We start from the raw sequence: 23,423 nt of genomic DNA, 5'->3' as shown, positions 1-23,423 counted from the left end.
CCTGAACATTTAAAATTTTTGGCTGTGAATTAAAATACGATTCATAAATCACTTGGGTGTTGCTGTGAATAGTATGGTAAAATATGAAGTGCCTGCACAGAATATTTAAAAGCAACATGTTGTCCATTGCCTTTACAAACAGTCCCACTGCCATTGGATGTTTAACATACCAGTCACTGAAACACAATGCTGCAGCAGATGACATAGGATTGAAGACATTGATTATGTAACAAATTTAAATGCACGCATTGAAGATATGCATAGCTCTCTAATATTGGTAGTGGAATTGAAATAAAACTTGAAAATGATCATTTCCACTTATGGGTGACAAACAGCTGCAACTGGAAACAACTACAGTCAATAATTGCATGAAGACTGTGGACCTATCCCACATCAAACTATTGAAATTACAGCTTTATAATTGGCTGTTGTTTCTCTCAACATTCTTTAATCAAATTACAAACACTGAGTTCACTCAGGTGCCTTGACTAAAATAACGTTACATTATTTATCCAAAAATATAAACAATATTCAATAAATTCTGTCTCCCCCACCTGTCAGCCTATTGCCTTTCTTAGGAAAGAAGAATTTTCTTAGTAGTCATTTCTGTGTCTTAGCTTTATAACGGAGAAATACAACAGGTAAAAAAGACAGCTTTCCGTAAATTACTTCAACAACAATAAAAAAGAAATAAGTTTACATCTGTGTGCAATAGCCAACAGTTGTAAATGTATGGCAACTGGTGATACAGTTATTTTTGTAGAAATATCTCTTTGTGTCATATGGACTTTACCAGAAAAATAGTCAGATGCAAATCTTATGCAAGATACATTTTTGCACCACCAGAGGCAATAACAAAAATACTCTGATACATACAACAGAGTGTAGATTTATTAACAACAATGAATAAAAAAAGTTAATCTGTTGAGATATCCATACACTATTAGAATTAACAAATAGTTGTTGCTTCTATAGTACTCCAAGGGCATTTATTATGTTCAATGATGCCCTATCTATATTGCTTCTGTAAATCAGATGAAAAAATTCGCATAAAGAAAATGATTCTTTGGACTTTAAAACATGGTATGCTTAATTATCTATTAATAGTCAATGGTCATAAGTGTTGTTATGCATCCTTTGTTATAGTAGAATGAAATAGGAATTAGCAATACTATTGTCTTCCTAGAACTTTTAGAAACTACTCCTCATAAACACCTCAAATGAAAGGAGTTTGTATATTTTCACAACGTTAAACATAAACTCAATCAATGTCTGTAGTAAATGTACACGTGGTACATGCCACTATAACTACAAGACTGATACCCACAGCCTCATGAACATTATATGGTAAGGGAGCTCTCTATCCTGCATTATGAAGAAGGTTCCGATTTGGAACTGCAGGGGTTGGGTACAAAGATATAGGTGACAAAAGCAGTCATAGCACCAATGGATTTCTAATGGGAAGACAATGAAGCAGCTGGGAATCAAGTGCTGAAGTGGCTGAGACTGGCCACAATGTTTCTGAATGTTTTACGAATTCCCATAATGTTGGAGAATATTCCAGAAATTTCACGAACATTCAAGAGTGTTACACAATGCTAGAGAATCTTTCAGAAGGTTCGGGAATGTTCTAAAATGTTGTAGACTATTCTAGAATTTTCCAGTATGTTCTTGAATGTTCCATTACCTTTGAGTCATGGAGATTCATTCCAGCCCATAAGGGTATGGTGATAGAGATGGCAAGATACATATGTTTTTGGAAATCAATGAGAATAGATCAACCTATTATTTTCATATTTCAATTAAAGTGGTGTTCTTAAGGTAGCAGCCATTGTAATAACTGGAATTTTCAGAATTAATTATCAAGTTCAATAAAGAAATATTTAATCATGCAATTTTTCATTTGGTAGACAAGCGCTTAACAAAAGCAATCAAACTTTAGCTGAACTCTGAATGTAAGCGCCATGAAGATATGGAATCAATGCATTGAATCCCAAACTATTCAAAGAGGAAAGTTATCATGTTGGTGATTTACTAGAATACCTCTCTTAAAACAAACAATTGTTAACAGCAAGTCAAAAGAAAGCAAGGTTATGATTTTGTCATGGATCACATGAACAGAGGTACTGTTGAAGTAACCTATTTAAAGGCATCAGGAGGTACTGAATAGACTTCTCTAATAAGTTTAATATTGGCTGAAATATGTGCCAAAAAAGAGATTGCATTTGCATTGGTATCATTTGAAATTGGGACATCAAAGTAAAAATGCATGATATCTTTTCATATATGTGAATATGGACAAACATCAGCTGTGTAATGAAATGATGACAGTGAACATTTGTGCCTGATTAGAACTTGAACTTGGATTTCCTGCTTATTGTGAGCAGTCTCCTTTCCATTTTGGTATCTGAGCACGCCTCATGGCCAGACCCAAACTTCCATAAGATGTCAATCATATGTCTACAACCTGTACTCTTACATACATTATCTGTATTTCCATACAGGGGAAACATTTTTCTTGAAAGTCACTTGCCCAGTGTCGGCAGACAAATATGATATTCCAATATTTGTGTTATTCTGAATTACAATGCAAAGTTCAGTTGGACTTAGCATCATAATTCCAAATAACACAGACACTGCAAAGAGGATGCACATCTAATTTTGCTTTGAAACTAACAAAAAATGTCGCAGAAAAAGAATTTCACATCTGTAATGTACTAAGAGCATCTGCAAGAGTTCAACTTTTGAAGCAAAGTAAAGTAATCATTTGGAATTCATATGACAGATCATAAAAAGTCATTTGAAGCATTATATAGACCACTATAACATCTCCAAGATAATTTGAAATTAATGTGGGGTACATTAGATATACTTTCTGGAGGTTTTCAGCAAACAGTTCCAGCTATCCCAAATTCAACTTCAGCAGATGAAATCAATGTATGTTAAGAGCAATTATTTCTTTGGCCCCAAGTGAAGGAAGTACAATTAACAATAAATGTGAGAGTTCACCTTCCAATGCAGAAAAACTATTACAAATTGGTAAAGGCACTACCCCAACTGATTGTGAAACTGGTCAGATTGAACTTACAAATGGTTTATGTAAGATTATCAACAGTACAGATGAGTTAACTCATAAAGTTTATCCAAACACTGATCAAAATGTCACAGTTTGGATTTGGCTATGTGACAGCCGTTTAAGCAATAATAAACTGAGCAGCTGAAGATAACTTAAAAATTCAAAACAAGATACCTGCCAAGGGAAGAATATATAAATCAATCGATTCAACGATTCCTGCAAATGAAAGTGTTAATTTTCCAACTGAATTGTGAAATTGAATGAAAGTGCCAGGAATGCATTTACATGGCTTCAGATTAAAAGTAACATCACCAATTATTTTGTTGCAAAATTCAGACTCAGCAAAATTATGTAATGGAATAATAACAACCATAAAACAGTGGTTAAACGATATAACTGATGCAAGAACAATGTCAAGAAAAAGATAAAGTGAAAACAGTATTTATTCTGGAAAGTCTGTTCATATCCACCAAACTACTGTTACAATTCAAGAGACTGCAATTTCCAGTAAGATTAGCATTTAGTATGATTATAAATAAGAAACAAAGGAAAATGTTTAACTACTGTTGAATTAATCTAAAAGAATCATGCTTTTCTCACTGTATGTGGTTTGTTCTATATTGGGAGACCCAAACAAAGCCCACATATATCATTGCTAAGCAATATGATGACAAATGCAGTTCAGAAGTTCCTTGTCTTTCCAGTCACCCACCACCTCCCGAAGTCCTGCTGTCCGGCTACAGACCAATCCCAACAATCCTTCTCCAGTGTGGTCACAAACATCATGTATCCCATCAAAGGCATGGCTACCTGCGAAACCAGTCATGGTATCTACAAGCTGATCTGCAACTACTGTGCTGCATTCTACTTGGGCATAATGACCAACAAGACATATGTCCACTTGAATGGTCACCGACAAACTGTGGCCAAGAAACAGCTGGACCACCACAGTGCTGAGCACACCACCCAACATGAAATTCTTCATTTTAATGACTGCTTCACAGTCTGTGCCATTTGGATCCTTCCCACCAACACCAGATTTTCTGAATTGTGTAGGTGGGAACTTTCCCTGCACCTTCATTAGTCATTGTTTTTATCCATGGCCTTCCCTGTTCCCATTCCAGCACTACACAGCCCTCTATTCCACCAATGCACCCTCAGTCTTTTTACTCTCTCTCCTTTCCCACCCATCTTTCCCCTTCCCTCCATCTAACCTCCCAACTGCACCTAAGTGCCTTACCGTCTCCCCCCTGATGCCTGTACCTTTCCACAAGCAGCACTTTACCGTCCTCTACCCCTACCCTGCCAACCCTTCCCCTCCCCACTCCAGCCTCCTCCTTACCCCTACCATCCACTGCCTCTCCCTTCATGTGCTGCTTGCAGTCTGGCTTCAGTGGCCAGATACTGTGGTCATGTGTGTGTGACTTGCATTTATGTGTGCACGGGCGCATCAGGTAGTTGAGTATGCTACTTCCATTGGTATGACGCGAAGAGTCACCTTGAAGCAAACAATCACAGCTCAAGTTTCAGGCTGTGCCAGCAATATGCGAGTAGGGAAGCTCGAGCAGAAGTATTGCATTATATTCAAGGTTACAGTTTCCATAGTGAAAGGTAAACACTGTGGACACATTTAGCCATTTGAAGTTGTTTTCATAGCTTCATGTACATTTTCAAATGAAGGAAATTCTGAACTGCTGTTTCTTAATTCAACATTCAGACAAGCCATATTTTTTGGCTTAACGTGAACTTCTTCACCATTGCAACTGAATCTATATTGGAACTCTCAAAACTTTTATCAATCTTCACTTTTCTACTAACAATCAAAAACACTTCTCATAAAATATTATGATTACAATATGTTGTGAAAGGTTACTCTTCATACACAATGTGTGAACACACACCAATCTGACATTACATTAAATATGTATGATGTTCAAAAATTCCAAGCTTGACGCACCAAACTGTTGAGCTTTATCTTTCCTCCAAGATGTCACTCCCACTGTCATGTTATGCATTGTTCCAAGGTGCACATAGCATGGAGTAACTGTCCCTTGAGAAGGTGCAGCAATGTACAGCAAAATCCTCCATCACTGTCCCATCAAGAAGACATGTGGCTTCCACCTAGACCAGCAACCATGCACAAATAATAACGAACTACCCAACAGGACACTATACGAAACTCATTATAAAATAAAGTATTTTGAACTGTCGCAGTCATCATTCTTCAGTTAGGTAAACATTGGGTAACACATCATGATGTTCAAAATGATACGTTATACCACAACTGGTTCATTTAAGCCCAACATGCAACATGCAGGAGGAGCAACAGCCATGTTGAGGCCCCAAATGGAGGAGCACATGGATGCAGTGTTGGACACAAGTGACAGAGGATTACTGCAGCAGAATGCATTTCACCCTCCACCATATGGCACATGTTACCATGAGAGACAGTTGTAGCCATATCATGTGCAAGATGAGCAAGCCCTGGCCACAATGAATTTCGAATTTTCAGCCCAAATTGCCTTCTGCCAATGAATCCTTACACAATGTGGAAATGACACTATTCCTCAAGCATGTGTTGTTTACACATGAAGCATGCTTTACCATTTACAGTGTTATGAACATCTACAAAATGTTTTGTCTTATGAGAACCCAGATGCTACCACTAAAATGGCACATCAGTAGAGATTTTCCATTAATGTTTCAGCAGATATCATTGGTGGCCACATTTCCTGCCTGCCTGACTTACTGGTTGTGTATACTTCCATTTCCTACAATGTAAGATAATTGACTACTTTGGTGATTTCCTTATGGTTAAAAGGAGAGTATGTGGTGCATGCATGCAGTGCTGCAGCACACTTTTATGTTGCTGTTTGGAAATAAATATCACGGAGCTTTGATGTATTCCAGCCCTAGTGATATTGTTGATGAAGTCTGGGAACACATTGTGGGTGGTTGTCAATTCATTCAGAACATGCCTGTGATTTTTGAAGGTTGAGCGGTCATGTGGAAAACTTGTAATGTGTTTGTCCTCAAGTGCATATCTGCAGTTTATGTCCTTGGGAGCGCTGTTTTAAAGTGCTCATGCACTCAGTCATAATATTTTTATGAGGGAAACCATTGGTTTCTGGCCCAATATTTATTATTTGCTTGTTTCATTGTCCTCCCCTCACTTCTCCACTTAAATAGTCAAACACTTTGTACGTGAACAAAAACTGAAGTTATCACTCTCCTGCTCACCCTGTAATCCAGAAGTAGTAATTAGCATCTATTACTTGTTTCTTAAGTTAGAGAAACAGTTGGGTACAAGGTGGTTCAAACAATGATAGCATAAAATATGAAATCCAACACATGGTAACAAACAGCTATAAAATGAATATACAAAAATTCACTCTATGTTTACAAAAATACATCAACCAAAGGGTGTACATGTAGCAAAATAGAGGAATGTTCAACTTTTAATATAATGTATCAACTGTCAAAAAAATGCTCCCACATCTAAAAAAAGACTAAGTTTTAACTCACCCTCATACTTAGCTTCTACATGTACAGTACTATGACTGCTAAAGGTGAGAATATAGTGCAGATGTTTGATGTCTACAGTAGTATTTACATACCTACTAGACATTTATCAACAGCCTTTTTCTCTATGAATGTGCATATTTCTTGGCAGTTACCTGCCAGACACAAAAGGATGTCTAGGACTCTGATTCTCACATGAAAGCCAGGATGCTGCAATTGAACCACATTAGTAGTGAGTTATCTTTTAATTGATTTTGCACTGAATATTCACAGCAACTTGTATAATCAAGCTAAAAAACATATATAAAATGATGGAGACACTCACCTCTAACAGGCATAAAATGCTCTCTCCTCTATCTGATAACAGAATATGCTTCCCAGTTTGAGAATTATTTTTTAAAAGTACTAGTAAAAGTTGTGATGCATGTAAGAAGAAGTTTTCATTAAAGTTACATTCTACACCTGAAAGAAAAGTTCACATGACAGTTTTAAAATGGAAGCTCACATTAATGTACCTAAAAACTGACACATACAACCAAATCAAATTATTAAAGGAGCAAGAAAACTAAGTAAGAGGATGAAAAAAATGAAAATGATAAACATTACATGTTCAGGTTGAGGAATTATATATTTCAAAATAATTATCACCACCTCACACCAAATTTAGACACACGCTTAAAATATACTGCCAGACAAAAATGTGTAGAATCTGTAAGGGGAGGAAAAATGAAATTTTATCAGTTGAGTGGTCTGTGATGTATTTCAGTGGTTACAATATCGAGTCAAATTTAAAAAGATGTTGACAGTATGAGCACCCTTATCAACAAGACGTTGCATCCCCTCTGGGCTGTCTACCATTTCTTCATTCGTCATCGGCGTTGTCGTTGCCATGGTGAGACACCGTTATACCAAGAGGAAAGGCGCGTCTATCTTAGAGCATGAGATATGATGACCTTAAGCCATTGATAACACACAACGGTCATGGTAGCACCTGATTCCAGAATAGCAGCAGTAGTTTAGGATCTATGAACTATCCCCTCTTGACCAGGTCCGCAAAACTTATCTCGGAACGAGATCCCTTCAAAACAAATTGTCATAACAATCGTCTATAAAGGCTTCGTACAACGAGAAGAAATGTTACAGTTTATGGAATAATAACAGATACGACCAAACTGTCTTGTCTCTTCTGCTTTATTTAACATAACTCCATGCACAGTTTCATTTGCATTCACCACTCATTCACCAAAACCCTTTGATTAACAGCTTTGGCTGCTTGACACCAAAAGTCAATGATAATGATACAGCTTTTCTCCTTTTTATAAACTGAAGCCCACTCTCCACGATATAATAATAATAATAATAAATAAATTTAAAAATAAAAAAAAATGGTCTCAGTACCGCATCCCTCGTGAGACGCGAATACATTTATCCCGGAATTGACCGCCCTGTAGGTGTACTCAGTTTAATGACTACACTTCGTTATCCGCTATTTCTCGTAACTGAATGTCCATTTGTTAGTCTGATTATACATGTAGCTATTTAAAATTCGCCCCTCTATTTTTCACAACGCACACTTAGCACTTCTTTACTTCCCCCCCCTCCCTCCCCCCAAGAGTAAACAGGAAAAAAAAAACGCCCTATCATCGGCTTAGTCAATATAAAGCAAAACACCTTAATATGCCCAATTTTACCTCTTCTTATAGGATCGGCTACCTTACTCATTAATTTACTACATATTATTTCCAATAACACTAAACAGTTATCGCCGTTATATTTTAATGGTATTCAAAAGCATGTTACTATTATTATGACCGACCAAATCGCAACAAATCGCGCGGTGTGCGTTTTGAATGATAACTTTAGCTATTCAAGTTCTGTTACAGCTATCTTGACTTGTAATGTTACACGGCCCCCCAGACCGTGTTGTCTTGAAGAGGGTTCCAGACAGAACAGGCTTCGCCCCCCCCCACCCCCCACCCCCTCATACTGTGACAGGAGAGGGTATTTGTTTCGGGGAATACACTCACTCTCAGATTCACTCAACAAGTCAGTACATACATTCTACAATATTTAAATTGAGTTAATGGGCCTAGACAAAATGTTCTTAACTAAATTCCACATTTGTTTATAGGTTGTCTTAGAAACACTTTGCACTAATCACTTCATATTCACACCACATTTTTTTTCTTGGATGAAACCCTCAGTTCTCCAACCGACTGTGCAAAGCAGGGATCACAGCCAGGTTCGACGATTGGCAACCTAGGCCAAAACCCTTATCAGGCCACTTGTTTAACAAGAGAGGATTTGGTCCTTTTCTTTTCCTCTTAATTCCACTTTTAAATCATTCATCCTCACTGTTCGGTGAGAGGATAAATCGTATTTCAGCGTCGTCATTGTTGTTGATACCAAGAAGGTATCTCATGGAAATCTTCGGTAAATTGTTTAATTTTCTTCATAAGTTAGTATAAGTACTTATTTATCCACTGGTGCTTTTATTTAGTCCACTCTGAGTGTAGTCTTGGTATCATTTTGTGTTTCTTGAATCTATATTTCGCTCATTATTGATAATACTTTTTCAGGTCTATGTGAGGGAACAAGCCATTAATTACATCAATATCACAATCTGCCAGGAGCTAGCTCCCTTCAAGAGGTATTTTCATTATTTTGTATGGACCTGTATATAAATATTGCCATTTCTTATTCAGTCTTTTCCTGGTTGATGCTTTTGGGTGATTTCTCAATAAAATTTCTTCCCCTACATCATATGTGACTATTTTCTTCACATTTTTATCGAAACAGGTTTTTCTCAATTGTGCTTGATGCTTCAGGTTTTCGTAGACCTTCTTCACCATTTCTTCTTTTTTGGTAACCTTTTGTTCTATCGCAGGTAATTTCTTCATCCATCCTGCCATAATACTTTCACCAAATACTATTTGGTTAGGTGAATAACCTGTCGATAAGTGTGGTAAGTCATTATACACTTTCTCAAATTCATAAATCCAATCGATCCATTTATAATGTTGTTTGGGTATGTACGTCCGTAAAAATCGGTTCAACTCTCGGAAGATTCTCTCAACCGGATTTCCACAAAGGGTAAAATCTTGAGATGTAAATGTACTGGATTCCTTGTTCTTTCTTAGTGTCTCTCCATACTTTTCTTGAATAATAAGCAGCGTTGTCTGTCAAGATCATTATAGGTTTGCCGAGCTCACTTATATAGTTGTTGATAAATTTGCATTATATGGGTCGAACGTGGAGATTTTTCAAAGGATATAATTTCACATATTTTGAAAAGAGATCATAGGAAGCCAAAACATATTTGAACCGTCCACATGTCATGGGACATGGGCCACAGACATCACATGACACCAACATTAAAGGTTGTTGTGGGATTATCGGATGTAATTCTATCTTCCGACAATAGATTATGGGTTTTGCCTTCTGACATATTTTGCACTTCTTAAGAATATTTGTAGCTAGACGCCCCAAATTTGGATGATAGCAGTATTGTGCTATTTTGGCTGTACATTTAGCGGCACCAAAATGACCCCAATTCAAGTGAGTGTACCATACTAGTGATTCTAAATATTTATTTGGAACACAAACTTTCCAAACATCTTCTTCATCCTTCCTCCAATACAATATTCCAGATTTTAATTGATACCATTCTTGAGACTGACTTAGCGTTTTGCTTTCAACAGCATGTCTAATGGCTTTCCACAACTTCTCATCTTCTTGCAGTTGTGGAAGACTTCGACACAGCTGTGAAATCTGCCTCTCACAATATTGCCTAGATAAATTCATGACTTTAAAGTCAATAGTCCATTCGTCACACTTGTCGACATTCTTTCTTTTTGGTAGTCTTGAAAGAGCATCGGCTATGATGTTGTCTTTCCCTCTGATGTATTTGAGCAAAATATCATATTCTTGCAGTAGCAAGGCCCACCGGGTTAAACGTGAATGGAACATCCTTCCCGTTAAAATAAAAGATAAAGCTTTGTGGTCGCAGAATACAATGATCTTCTTTCCATATACAAAATAGCGAAATTTTCTAAGGGACCAGACCACGGCCAGTACATCCAATTCAGGAGTACAATACGCATGTTCACAGCTAGAGAGTGTTCTGCTGGCAAACCCAATTATTTTGATGGTACTAATATCTTCTGGATTGTCCATCTGGAAAAGAGTGGCACCCAATCCTGTTTCAGAAGCATCCGCAGCAATATAAAAATCTTGATCAAGTCCCGGATTATGTAACAGTGGAGCATTAGTCAAAGCATTGCAGATGTTATCAAAAGCTTGCGTGCATTCGTTATTCCACTCCCACATGACATTTTTTCTTAACCGCTGTAACAAACAGTCTTGGCTTCCTAACTGATTGGGCAAAAATCAGCGAAAAAATGAAACTAAGCCGATAAATTACTTTAATTCCGTTCTGTTCTTTGGATAAGCACATCTGTTAATTGCATCCATCTTTTTAGGATTTGGTTTTACCCCTTCAGGAGTAATTTTATGTCCAAGAAATTTCAATTGGTTATAAGAAAACTTGAATTTGCTCAAATTTACAGTAACTCCGTATTCCAAAAATTTTGCAAAAACTCTTCTTAATAAGTCCAAATGTTCCTCCCAAGTTTCAGAAGCAATTAGCAAATCATCCACATATAAAGTAACTTCATTCAAAAGGTCTCTGCCCAGCATGGTATCTAATGCTGATATGAAAATACCACCGCTTATTTTCAACCTAAATAGCATGACGGTAAACTGGTAACTTCGGCCCAGAAAAACGAATGCAGTATATTTTCGAGATATCCAAAGAAGTTAAGAAACGGGCACCATAAAACTTTTGTACTAACTCTTCTAGGTTCTCTGGTCGCTTTTGTGCAGGTATAATGATCTTATTGATCTCTCTGGCATCCAACACCAATCTGATGTCACCATTGGGTTTAATTACTGCCACAAGAGGGTTACAATACTCGGAATCTGAGGGCTCAATAATACCCCATTCTAACATTTTATTGATTTCCTTTCTGACTACTTCTTTCTTTGTCCATGGGATAGAATAGGAAGTACGACAAAAGGGTTTATGTGCATACGTCTTTATATGGTATTCAAAGTCCTTTATTATACCCGGACATTTACTAAAACTCGACTGATATGCTTCCAACAAGTAGTACAATTTGTCCCTTTGGATAGCAGATAAATATTCTGATTCTAACAGCTTTTCCTGCAATGACATTTTATCCATGATTTCTTCAGAACATTCAATAAGGCTGATATCATACACATTTTCATCATTAATGCTGACATATTTTACCATTAGATTCATACACAATTGATTTGGAATTACTCGGCCCTTTCTAGGGTGCCTGTCAAAACATTACCATTGGAATTAAATATACATTCACCTTTCTCTAAATTAATGATTGCACCGGTCTCACGTAAAAAATCCAAACCCCAGATACATTTTTAGGAACAACCGGGAACGTACTTTCTATTTCAGCCCCCTGTATTGAAACGTTGACACGTACCTGTTTCACAACTTTTTGCATTTTGGGGCTGAACGCGCCAGACACGGTACATCCTGTGATAGGAAAATTGGACATTTTTACCCCTCAGCTTATCTGTTTTAAACAGTCCAGTGTCATGACACTAATAGTCGCTCCAGTATCAATTAATATTTCAATATCAACATTATTTATACTTGTTGGAATTATTGCCTGTAAAATTTGTCTGCATTTATTAAAAACTTCAAGTTTTTCTTCAATTAATTCATTCCTTATATCCTGATCATTATTGTACCTTAATACTCTCAGTTCAAATTGATGCCTGCCTTCCTTCTCCTTTCCAGTCATCCTAGGAAGGCATTTGGTGACTGGTATTAGTTTAATCTATCTCATTGAGTCATTGGTGGGAGTTCATGAACTTCCAAAATCCGTACAGTATGATCCGAGTTATGGTATTCACCCCGTCGTACATTGGAGGCTCCTTCGCCCATTGGTATAGCTCCTTGTGCTGGATGAGGACTCGAGGCATTTGTTCCATCCTGCCGATGAACATTATGCTTCAAATTATCTTTCCAAGGTCGAATACAATTGGGTTCATCACTTGGGTACCTGTTACTCTTATTAATGTCACTACTATGAACATTCGCATCACCATATCGAGGTTTACCTCTAGCACAGTAAGTATCTCTTCTATATTTATTATAATCATTGTTTTTATTGCAACCATAGGATGAAGATTGTCCACGCTCCTGTGATGTGGGTTTGACCTGGTTTTCGGTATTATTATTATAATGATTCATACTACTATGAGTGTAAGTCGTCATTTGATTACTACTCATTTGTATTGTATCTTCCATAATCATATCTATAGAGTCAATCACCGACAAGAATTGTTCTACATCGTGGTCAGGAACATTTATTAACTTTTCACGTATATTTATGGGCAGCCTTCCCTTCCAAATTCTGATCACTTCCTTGTGAGAAATTGGATCACTCCAATAACATGTCTTATTTATGTACTTTTCAAAATATTGCCTTAAAGTACTCCTTTTACTGTTAAAATACTCAGGTTGATAAACCTCTTTTCTTAATTTCTCTTGGTACTCGACAACCAGTATTTAGCCAAAAAAAGTTGTTCAAACTCAGCGCAAGTATGGCAACTTTCACTTACTTCGGCGGCCCATAAAGCGGCTTCTCCGGTAATTTTGGATACTATAAATTGAAGTTGGTCGTGTTCTGACCAGCTACGTGGAAATATTCTTTTGAAATTATTGATAACGATTTTCGGATGCAGGTTTTTCTTTTCAGTGGAGAATGTTGAGAATTCTCTAGTTTTAAAAATGCTGTTCTCCACCTCTAAAGAAGACAAATATCCTCGCTGACCAAAAGAATCATCATCTTTACCAACCGAATCACCAACTTCCCAATGCAAATTTTCACCACAATTGTACTTCGGATTATAACATGTTCGGTTGTTTTTTTTACCTATTCTCCGAACGTTCGCCCTCTGTCAACAAATTTTGTGATGACTTTCGCTCTAACTCCGCCAATTTATGATTGGCTTCCTTTTGCCATTTAGGTAACTCATCAATTATTTTGTCTTTTATTTTCTGAATTTCACTAGTGAAGAGCTTAATTAATTCATCATTTCTACTTAGGTGCTCATTGATATTTTCATTTGGCTGGGATAAAATAGTAGTCTTAATTTTGTCTATAATTTCATTTCCTTTTATTTCTATCCATTCAGATACATCTTTGTCAAGTCTTTTAGTTTGATCTACTAAATACTTGTCAATCCCCTTACGAGCATCGGACTCAAACTCGACTATTTGTTTCAAAAGCTCTTCTATCTCTGCGCTAACATTGAAACAGCTGCTTTCACACTTAACCATCCTATTGGATAGACCATCATAACTCTTCGAAACTACCTCATATTTCTTTTCTACGTCATGAAGTTTTCCCATTAAATTATTATATTGCCTTTCTAAGGTGTTAGAAAACTCTACATCTAGTTCTCCAAATTTTGCATTTAATTGAGTCTCCCAGTCCACCTTTAATTCTTTCTTAGTATTTTCCAGTTTATAATCAAAGGTGTTCAGTTTGCTTTCCAACGAATCCATTTTAACTTTTAATGAACCAAATTTGGCCTCAAATTTTTCATTTAACTTTTGATTGTCCTTTTTTAATTGCTTATTATCTTTTTCTAGTGAACCAAGTCTTCCATTCATTACACCCATTTGAGTATTTATTGATACCAGTATATCAAACATTTTTTGTTTAATATTTCCATTTTGAGGACCAGCTTTCTGATCTACTTCCAAAACCTCAAGATCTTTATGTTCTCCCACATTGCTTACCTTACTTATCATTGTATTTGAATCTCCTAACGGTTCTAAATCAATAACTGTATATTATCTGTACATGTCTCCTGTCCCACATTGAGCTCACGGGATGCATCATCCATATCCTCTTCACTTTCCTCTCTCTCTCTACTCATTACTCTACTCAACTGCACATTATCATGTATTCTTTTCGTTCGTTTTGACATGATTATTCACTACCAAGACATACACTTATTTTCACTGTGTGTGTGTGTGTGTATGTATATATATATATAAAATAGAAAGAAACTTCCACATGGGAAAAATATATTAAAAACAAAGATTCCAAGACTTACCAAGCAGGAAAGCGCCGGTAGATAGGCACAATGAATAAAACACACAAACACACACACTGAATTTCGAGCTTTCGCAACCGGCAGCTGCTTCATCAGGAAAGAGGGAAGGAAAAGAAAAGATGAAAGGATGTGGGTTTTAAGGGAGAGGGTAAGGAGTCATTCCAATCCCGGGAGCGGAAAGACTTACCTTAGGGGGAAAAAAGGATAGGTATATACTCGCGCGCACGCGCACACACACACACACACACACACACACACACACACATATCCATCCATACATATACAGACACAAGCAGACATATGTGTCTCTCTTTGACTACCGGCTCTAAAAGTACTTACTCAAATGCCTTTAAGAGTCACATTTGACAACAAACTCCAGCCAAAGTTTTTTCCAAGCTGTAGTAAGAGTTCCCTTGGTAACCCCCTCCCAAGCCTTTTCGATCATCTAGACACAGGCAACAGCTTTGAAGTGATATTTACAAAGCTCTCTAAGTAGCTTCAGTCAACTCAAAGCAATGCTTCACGAGTGCTTTAGTGAAGCGCTTCTTAAAGTTTGAAATAATCTGCTGGTCCACAGGCTGGAGTAAATGAAATTCTTCAAGGAGGTGGTCTTGTAGGCATGGAGAATGGGCAGGAGCATTTTCCATAACAAGCAAGATATGGAGTGTCAGATTCAGCTTAAGGGAATATTTTTTCACTGAAGGACCAAACACTTCATTGATCCAATCACAAAAAAGATCACATGTCACCAAAGCCTTGTTGTTGGACATTCATACCACATTTAACCTGCTCTTCTGGGCTTTACACTTATTGAAGGCTCATGGAGTTTCTGAATGGTAAACAAGCAGTGGTATAATTCTTAAATTGCTGCTTGCACTGACACAGACAGATGGTCTTTCATTGGCTTGTGACCAGACAATGCATTCTCCTCTGCTGTTATAATGGTATATTTCGGAATCTTTTTCCAGAACAGACCTGTCTTGTCACAATCAAAACACAAAACCTATTGTGGTGGATAACCCTGAGAACCTACGAGCATCTTGAAGTTGCTGATGAAGTTCTCTGCTCCCTTTCTGTAAGAGCTGGCAGCTTCACTGTGTCTCACAGCACTGTGGATGCTGGTTCTCCTCTTAAACTTCTAGAACCACCCACGGCCTCCCTTAAACACTTCTACGGCCTCTGATGAACCTGGCATTTTCTTAATGAGATCAACAAAAATCATTCTCGCCTTCTCACAATCTTTCGACTTGATGATACTGACGCCTTCTTAAAGAGATCAGCGAAAATCATTCTGGATTTCTCACGAATGATGTTCTCATTAATAGTGCCACCTTGCAATTTCTTTTCAATTACCCATATAAGGAGCAATTTCAACATCATCCAGAATATGAACCTGCTGTTCAGACACTCTTGTCACTCCCTTTGAAGCATCTATTTCCTACCTTGTCTTTGTTCTTGAAGATAGCACAAATAGTTGATATAGACCAATTGTATGCACATGCTAAATCAGCAACTCTCATACCAGTTCAAATTTTTCAATGGTTTTACATTTCATTTCCAAGGTAATTTTCTTTCTCTGATGGTCACCTTCTTGCAGCTTTATCTTCAGGCACATTTCTACGTAGGTTACTAAAATTTGCACACAAAGTAACACTATGTGAGCACAAGCTTAGGAAAATGAGTGATCACAAGCAGCACTAAAATGGTAGCAGAAAGAGTACTCAACCCTATTTGTAGTATGTACTAGAGACATTGTTCATATGCTGCTGCCGACAATGAAAGGTGTTCATGTTGTTGAATGTTCCCCCACCATCCAAAAGGCTAGTGATGTCACACTAAATCATCGTCACTCGTTACGCAAAACATCGTTTATCAAGTGAGTCATTTTTTTACAATGTGTTTTGCTCGTTATGCAAATCACACATTGTGGGAGGTGCTTGTTAAGTGAGGTTCCACTGTAATTACAGCACTGCTCCAGTTTTGGGAATTGCCTTCCTCTCCAGATATTCTGCACACAATTTTGCAATTTCCTTTTGTATTCTTTTTCTTCCAGCCTTAATTATTTCTACTGAAACATTACCACCTTCCATATCTTTCCTTTGTTCATATGTCTTTTTACATCTCATCTCACATTACATCCCCAATATGATTATCTTCAATTGTAACCATCTAAGTTCTTGATTCATCTCTTATACAAGGATTAAAAAATGTTTTTGAATACTTGTAGAGTTTTCTCTCTGCTGTTGATTACAGAGTAGTCTGCCATTTTAACTGATAAAATATGGTGACTACACAATATCAGTTTCTGTTTTGTCTACTTAATACTCTTTATTATTTTCATTTTTTTCTTGCCGTAATTCGTAGTCACTTATATAATTCTGTGAAAGACATTTTTGAATAGTTTAAGATTCTGAACTTTTTGCTTAATTTAATCCTGTATCTCTCTATTTTTAAATAATTTTTTATAATCCAGTTTCCTGCAGATTTGTGTGTTCTTTCTAAATAAAGTGTCTAGTTATACTCTGCAACTAACTACATCCAAAAGAATTCATCGTTTATGGTGCTGTATCAAAAGTTCCCACTGAATAAATTTTCTTTTAGTTTTTGTCACAGTTTCACATCAAAATCCCCTGTTTATCATCTTGTAGTGGGGTTTGCTGTCATTAATCAGCTTCCGTAACAGTTTGTAAAGGTGTAACTTTAACAGAATGTTAGCACACTGATGCATAGCCTTTAATGATTTCCATATACTGTAAAATGTTGATAATAACATGAATGTCTGGATTTCTGTGCTCAAAATTCTTCTGAGTGGCTAGTCCTCAAAGTGTTATATTTCAAATGAGAGTCAAATGCTCAGTGACTTAAGAAATACCTTGCACATAATTCATCCCACGTAAAAGGAAATTTACTTTGAAAGCAAAGCTCTTCAAACCACTATTTGCAATAGTTTTGCTGCAACCTGTTAGAAATAGATTTGTTTCAGCAGTTGCAAGAGAGCACCAGAAAACAGGTGTTACTGTGCATGCACAGCTACAATGACGTCGGATGTCTATATGTTTGTACGAATAAAGCATTAAGAGATATTACATTATGTCTTAAAAGAAACAGGACATCAGAGGATACTACAAGAGCATCAGAATTTTGTAAACCATACAAAAATGTATAATTCAGCTTTAAGGGAACATTTTGTATGTCCAGATTCACAATGAAGTAGGCCCCAACCTCATATTAAACTTTTCACTGAGGTTTTCAGATTGTTAATTTTCTTGGAATACCACTACTGTATTATTTCCTGTTTGGTTCATAATTACGGTATAATGCCATATGGGACTTAACTTCTGAGGTCATCAGTTCCCTAGAACTTAGAACTACTTAAACCTAACTAACCTAAGGACATCATACACATTCAGGCGCAAGGCAGGATTCAAACCTGCGACCGTAGTGCCTAGAACCGCTCGGCCACACCAGCCGACCGACTAGCTCAGCAGAAAAGATTAATAAAAGACAAATTTCTTTAGCAAGCCAACAAAAATAAATTCACTGTTCTGGAAGGCAATTAATGCTTGACTGCCAAAAACATGAAAATAAGGAAACTGAAACTAATAACATATTTTAGCCTTCCATAATGATGTGAATATATTTTAATTCACTTGATAGCTCCCAGCCATAGAAATCCATTTTGTTTTCATTTGACGTGAGAGCTGTAACCAAAGAGGAAACAGCAAAATCACTACATGTAAACACGGGTTATGGAGTTACCCCCTACCATCTACAACTCAGATTGTAGCACAGCACGTGCGCGAATATGGCAGCTTGGGCGTGCCATAAATAATTTTCCTGGTAGCATATGGCTGCCTGTTGCTACTGCCAATTTAGCTAACAGCCACACTTTAAGTAGCCAGAAGCAGGAGAAGATACTGTCCATGTGTGACTCAACTGCACATGAGCCCACTGGCAACTCCTCAAATGAACCTCATGTAAGCAGCTGTAACATCATGCTCATTGGAAGCAGTTTGCTATTATGAAGTACTGTATGGACTTCATCCTAAAGGCTTTGACACATTTTACTGATGAGAGACACTTCTAAGTACACTGTGTTTTGTTGTTGTAAATGGTGCAATTCCTTTATTTTTTTTATATATTTTATTGCTGCAGTATTATTTGGCAGTAGCTTGATACAGTAATATTGTTTGTCAGAGTGTCAGTTCTTACCAGGCAAAAGTACAAAAATTTAACTGGAAAATAAAACAATAAAAATTTCCCAGAATTCTTAAAAATTCCCTGGATTCCCCGGTTGCCCTAGAGCATATACACCCCGTACACCACACCAGAGCTACGCTGTGTTAGCCTAGATATGAGTGTCTCTGACTCTAAGACCATGGGATCAACGCAAACTGTTTTTACACTTATCACACACCAGCCGAGTCCACACACCTCCAGTCAATGTCAACCCTTGGTAGTTAGTCAAACATTTAGTTAAAGGGTATCAGATTTTGTGTCACCAAGTTATTGCAGTAAGAACTACTAAACAGACTATTCGTATTTCTTTCTCTGTTTCACTGCGTCTTTGAAAAGGTTACACATACAAGGATCAAAGGGAAATTTTTAACAAAGGCACCTACACTAACAGCTAAATATGCTGAAGAAAAGAAGAGAGGAAATGAAAATTTGAAATAAAATGAGACAGATACCAAAGAGAAGGTGAGAGTTTCAAGTGAAAGATGATAAGAACATGACAGAATATGCAGAATTACACAAAAATATTTGCGAGTGTCTTCTTGAGGACATGAGTAACACTGTTGTGACTCGCCAATCATCCAAAGTGCTGCCGCGCGATTACGCGCGTCCTCTACATGCGGCGCTGTCTGCGAGCCATGCAGCAGCTGTGCCACCTAAGTGGCCAGCCAGCCAGGGGCCACTAGACTTGGACTTATAGTTCATTCCCGAATATTACAGTGTTCACATGTCTTGCTTTGTCAATTTGCTCAGTGACTTACATGTGTTGTGTCGTTTTGAAATATACCGGGTGATCAAAAAGTCAGTATAAATTTTAAAACTGAATAAATCATGGAATAATGTAGGTAGAGACGTACAAATTGACACACATGCTTGGAATGACATGGGCTTTTATTAGAAAAAAAAAAGTTAAAAAAATGTCAGACAGATGGCGCTTCCTCTGATGATGAGAATAGCAATAATTAGCATAACAAAGTCAGACAAAGCAAAGATGATATTCTTTACAGGAAATGCTCAATATGTCCACCATCATTCCTCAACAATAGCTGTAGTCGAGGAATAATGTTTTGAACAGCACTGTAAAGCAGGTCCAGAGTTATGGTGAGGCATTGCCATTGGATGATGTCTTTCAGCATCCCTAGAGATGTCAGTCAATCACGATACACTTGCGATTTCAGGTAACCCCTAAGCCAATAATCCCACAGACTGAGGCCTGGGGACCTGGGAGGCCGAACATGACAAAAGGGGTGGCTGAGCACACAATCATCACCAAATGATGCGTGCATGAGATCTTTCACACATCTAGAAAAATTTTTTTCCTATGAAAAGCCCATGTCATTCGAAGCACATGTGTCAATTTTTACCTCTCTATCTACATTATGCCACCAATAGATTGTGGTCAGAGTCCACATCTGCCCCTGGAAATGTCTTACAAACCTGGTTCCTAAATCTCTGTCTTACCATTATATAATCTATCTGATACCTTTTAGTATCTCCAGGGTTCTTCCATGTATACAACCTTCTTTCATGATTCTTAAACCAAGTGTTAGCTATGATTAAGTTGTGCTCTGTGCAAAATTCTATCAGGCGGCTTCCTCTTTCATTTCTTAGCCCCAATCCATATTCACCTATGTTTCCTTCTCTCCCTTTTTCTACACTTGAATTCCAGTCACCCATGACTATTAAATTTTCGTCTCCCTTCACTATTTGAATAATTTCTTTTATCTCTTCATATATTTCATCAATTTCTTCGTCATCTGCAGAGCTAGTTGGCATATAAACTTGTACTACTGTAGTAGGCGTGGGCTTTGTGTCTATCTTGGCCACAATAATGCATGCACTAAGCTGTTTGTAGTAGCTTACCCGTACTCCTATTTTTTTATTCATTATTAAACCTACTCCTGCATTACCCCTATTTGATTTTGTATTTATAGCCCTGTATCCACTTGACCAAAAGTCTTGTTCCTCCTGCCACCAAACTTCATTAATTCCCACTATATCTAACTTTAACCTATCCATTTCCCTTTTCAAATTATCTAGCCTACCTGCCCGATTAAGGGATCTCACATTCCACGCTCCGATCTGTAGAACGCCAGTTTTCTTTCTCCTGATAACAACGTCCACCAGAGTAGTCCTCTCCCGGAGATCCGAATGGGGGACTATTTTACCTCCGGAAACCCAGTTCTAAGCAAAGAAGGGAAAGCAGAAAGGTGGAAGGAGTATATAGAGGGTCTATACAAGGGCGATGTACTTTAGGACAATATTATGGAAATGGAAGAGGATGTAGATGAAGATGAAATGGGAGATACGATACTGCGTGAAGAGTTTGACAGAGCACTGAAAGACCTGAGTCGAAACAAGGCCCTCGGAGTAGACAACATTCCATTAGAACTTATGTCGGCCTTGGGAGAGCCAGTCCTGACAAAACTCTACCATCTGATGAGCAAGATGTATGAGACAGGCGAAATACCCTCAGCCTTCATGAAGAATATAATAATTCCAATCCCAAAGAAAGCAGGTGCTGACAGATGTGAAAATTACTGAACTATCAGTTTAATAAGTCACTGCTGCAAAATACTAACGTGAATTCTGTACAGACGAATGGAAAAACTGATAGAAGCTGACCTCGGGGAAGATCAGTTTGGATTCCGTAGAAATGTTGGAAAACGTGAGGCAATACTGACCCTACGACTTATCTTAGAAGAAAGATTAAGGAAAGGCAAACCTACGTTTCTAGCATTTGTAGACTTAGATAAAGCTTTTGACAATGTTGACTGGAATACTCTCTTTCAAATTCTGAAGGTGGCAGGGGTAAAATACAGGGAGCGAAAGGCTATTTACAAATTGTACAGAGAGCAGATGGCAGTTATAAAGAGTCGAAGGGTATGAAAGGGAAGCAGTGGTTGGGAAGGGAGTGAGACAGGGTTGTAGCCTATCGCCTATGTTATTCAATCTGTATATTGAGCAAGCAATAAAGGAAACAAAAGAAAAGTTCGGAATAGGAATTAAAATGCATGGAGAAGAAATAAAAACTTTGAGGTTCGCCGATGACACTGTAATTCTGTCAGAGACAGCAAAGGACTTGGAAGAGCAGTTGAACAGAATGGACAGTGTCTTGAAAGGGGGGGTACAAGATGAACATCAACAACAGCAAAACTAGGTTAATGGAATGTAGTCTAATTAAGTAGGGTGATGCTGAGGGAATTAGATTAGGAAATGAGACACTTAAAGTAGTAAAGGAGTTTTGCTATTTGGGGAGCAAAATAACTGATGATGGTCGAAGTAGAGGGGATATAAAATGTAGACTGGCAATGGCAAGGAAAGCGTTTCTCAAGAAGAAAAATTTGTTAACATCGAGTGTAGATTTAAGTGTCAGGAAGTCATTACTGAAAGTATTTGTATGGAGTGTAGCCATGTATGAAAGTAAAATGTGGACGATAAATAGTTTAGACAAGAATAGAATAGAAGCTTTCGAAATGTGGTGCTACAGAAGAATGCTCAAGATTAGATGGGTAGATCACATAAGTAATGAGGAGATATTGAATAGAATTGGGGAGAAGAGGAGCTTGTGGCACAACTTGACTAGAAGAAGGGATCGGTTGGTAGGACATGTTCTGAGACATCGAGGGAGGACCAATTTAGTAGTGGAGGGCAGCGTGGAGGGTAAAAATCATAGAGGGAGACCAAGAGATGAATACACTAAGCAGATTCAGAAGGATGTAGGCTGCAGTAGGTACTGGGAGATGAAGAAGCTTGCACAGGATAGAGTAGCATGGAGAGCTGCATCAAACCAGTCTCAGGACTGAAGACCATAACAACAACAACATCTACATTATTCTGTGGTTTATTAAACCAGTCTCAGGACTGAAGACCACAACAACAACAACATTTACTTTATTCCGTGGTTTATTAAGTTTTCAAATTTATGTTGACTTTTTGATCACCTGGTATGTATTCAACTTGACGTTATAACAATTGGTGACGAGGTAGTGGATTTTCCCTTTTCATCGTTGACCCACAGGTTTCCATGGCTACTTTAGAGTAACTATTGCCAAAGTCTCATTGAACAGCAAATGCTTCTCACATCAGCGATTCGCGATTTCATCGCGCCATCCAATGCGGGCCGTTTTTTTGTCATTGTCTATACCTCCTTTTCCTCCTTACGACGAGACGGCAGAAGACTGGTCTGATTACGAAAAATGTCTTCGACAGCACTTCTTGGCATTTCATGTTAAGGACGAACAAGCATGTAAGTCTCTGTTCCTTTCATGGATTTCACTTCAAATGTATCGATTTTTGTCGCAATTGACTCCTTTGAAAGATCCTGCGTCTTTGTCCTTTGCTGAAATGTGCTCACTTCTGTCCGTATATTTTCATAAGCAAACACATGTAGTAACGTCTCGTGTTG

At 37.6% G+C, this 23,423-nt stretch overlaps 1 protein-coding gene across 5 annotated transcripts in view; it reads right to left on the bottom strand.

The window, feature by feature from the left end:
• LOC126272915 (uncharacterized) overlaps nt 1–23,423 on the bottom strand; it is a 211,172-nt gene that overhangs the window by 87,587 nt on the left and 100,162 nt on the right. For all 5 annotated transcript variants that reach the window (XM_049976200.1, XM_049976201.1, XM_049976203.1 and 2 more), the window contains 2 exons: nt 6,924–7,060; nt 6,694–6,808 (listed from right to left, as the gene is read on the bottom strand). In XM_049976200.1, the coding sequence (XP_049832157.1) occupies nt 6,694–6,808; nt 6,924–7,060 (252 nt within the window). The remainder of the gene's footprint in view (nt 1–6,693; nt 6,809–6,923; nt 7,061–23,423) is intronic.

Source organism: Schistocerca gregaria, chromosome 5, assembly GCF_023897955.1.
Source record: "Schistocerca gregaria isolate iqSchGreg1 chromosome 5, iqSchGreg1.2, whole genome shotgun sequence".
Classification (NCBI taxonomy): domain Eukaryota; kingdom Metazoa; phylum Arthropoda; class Insecta; order Orthoptera; family Acrididae; genus Schistocerca; species Schistocerca gregaria.
Note: the sequence above shows the minus strand (reverse complement) of the source record. Positions and strands in the feature narration are given on the sequence as shown.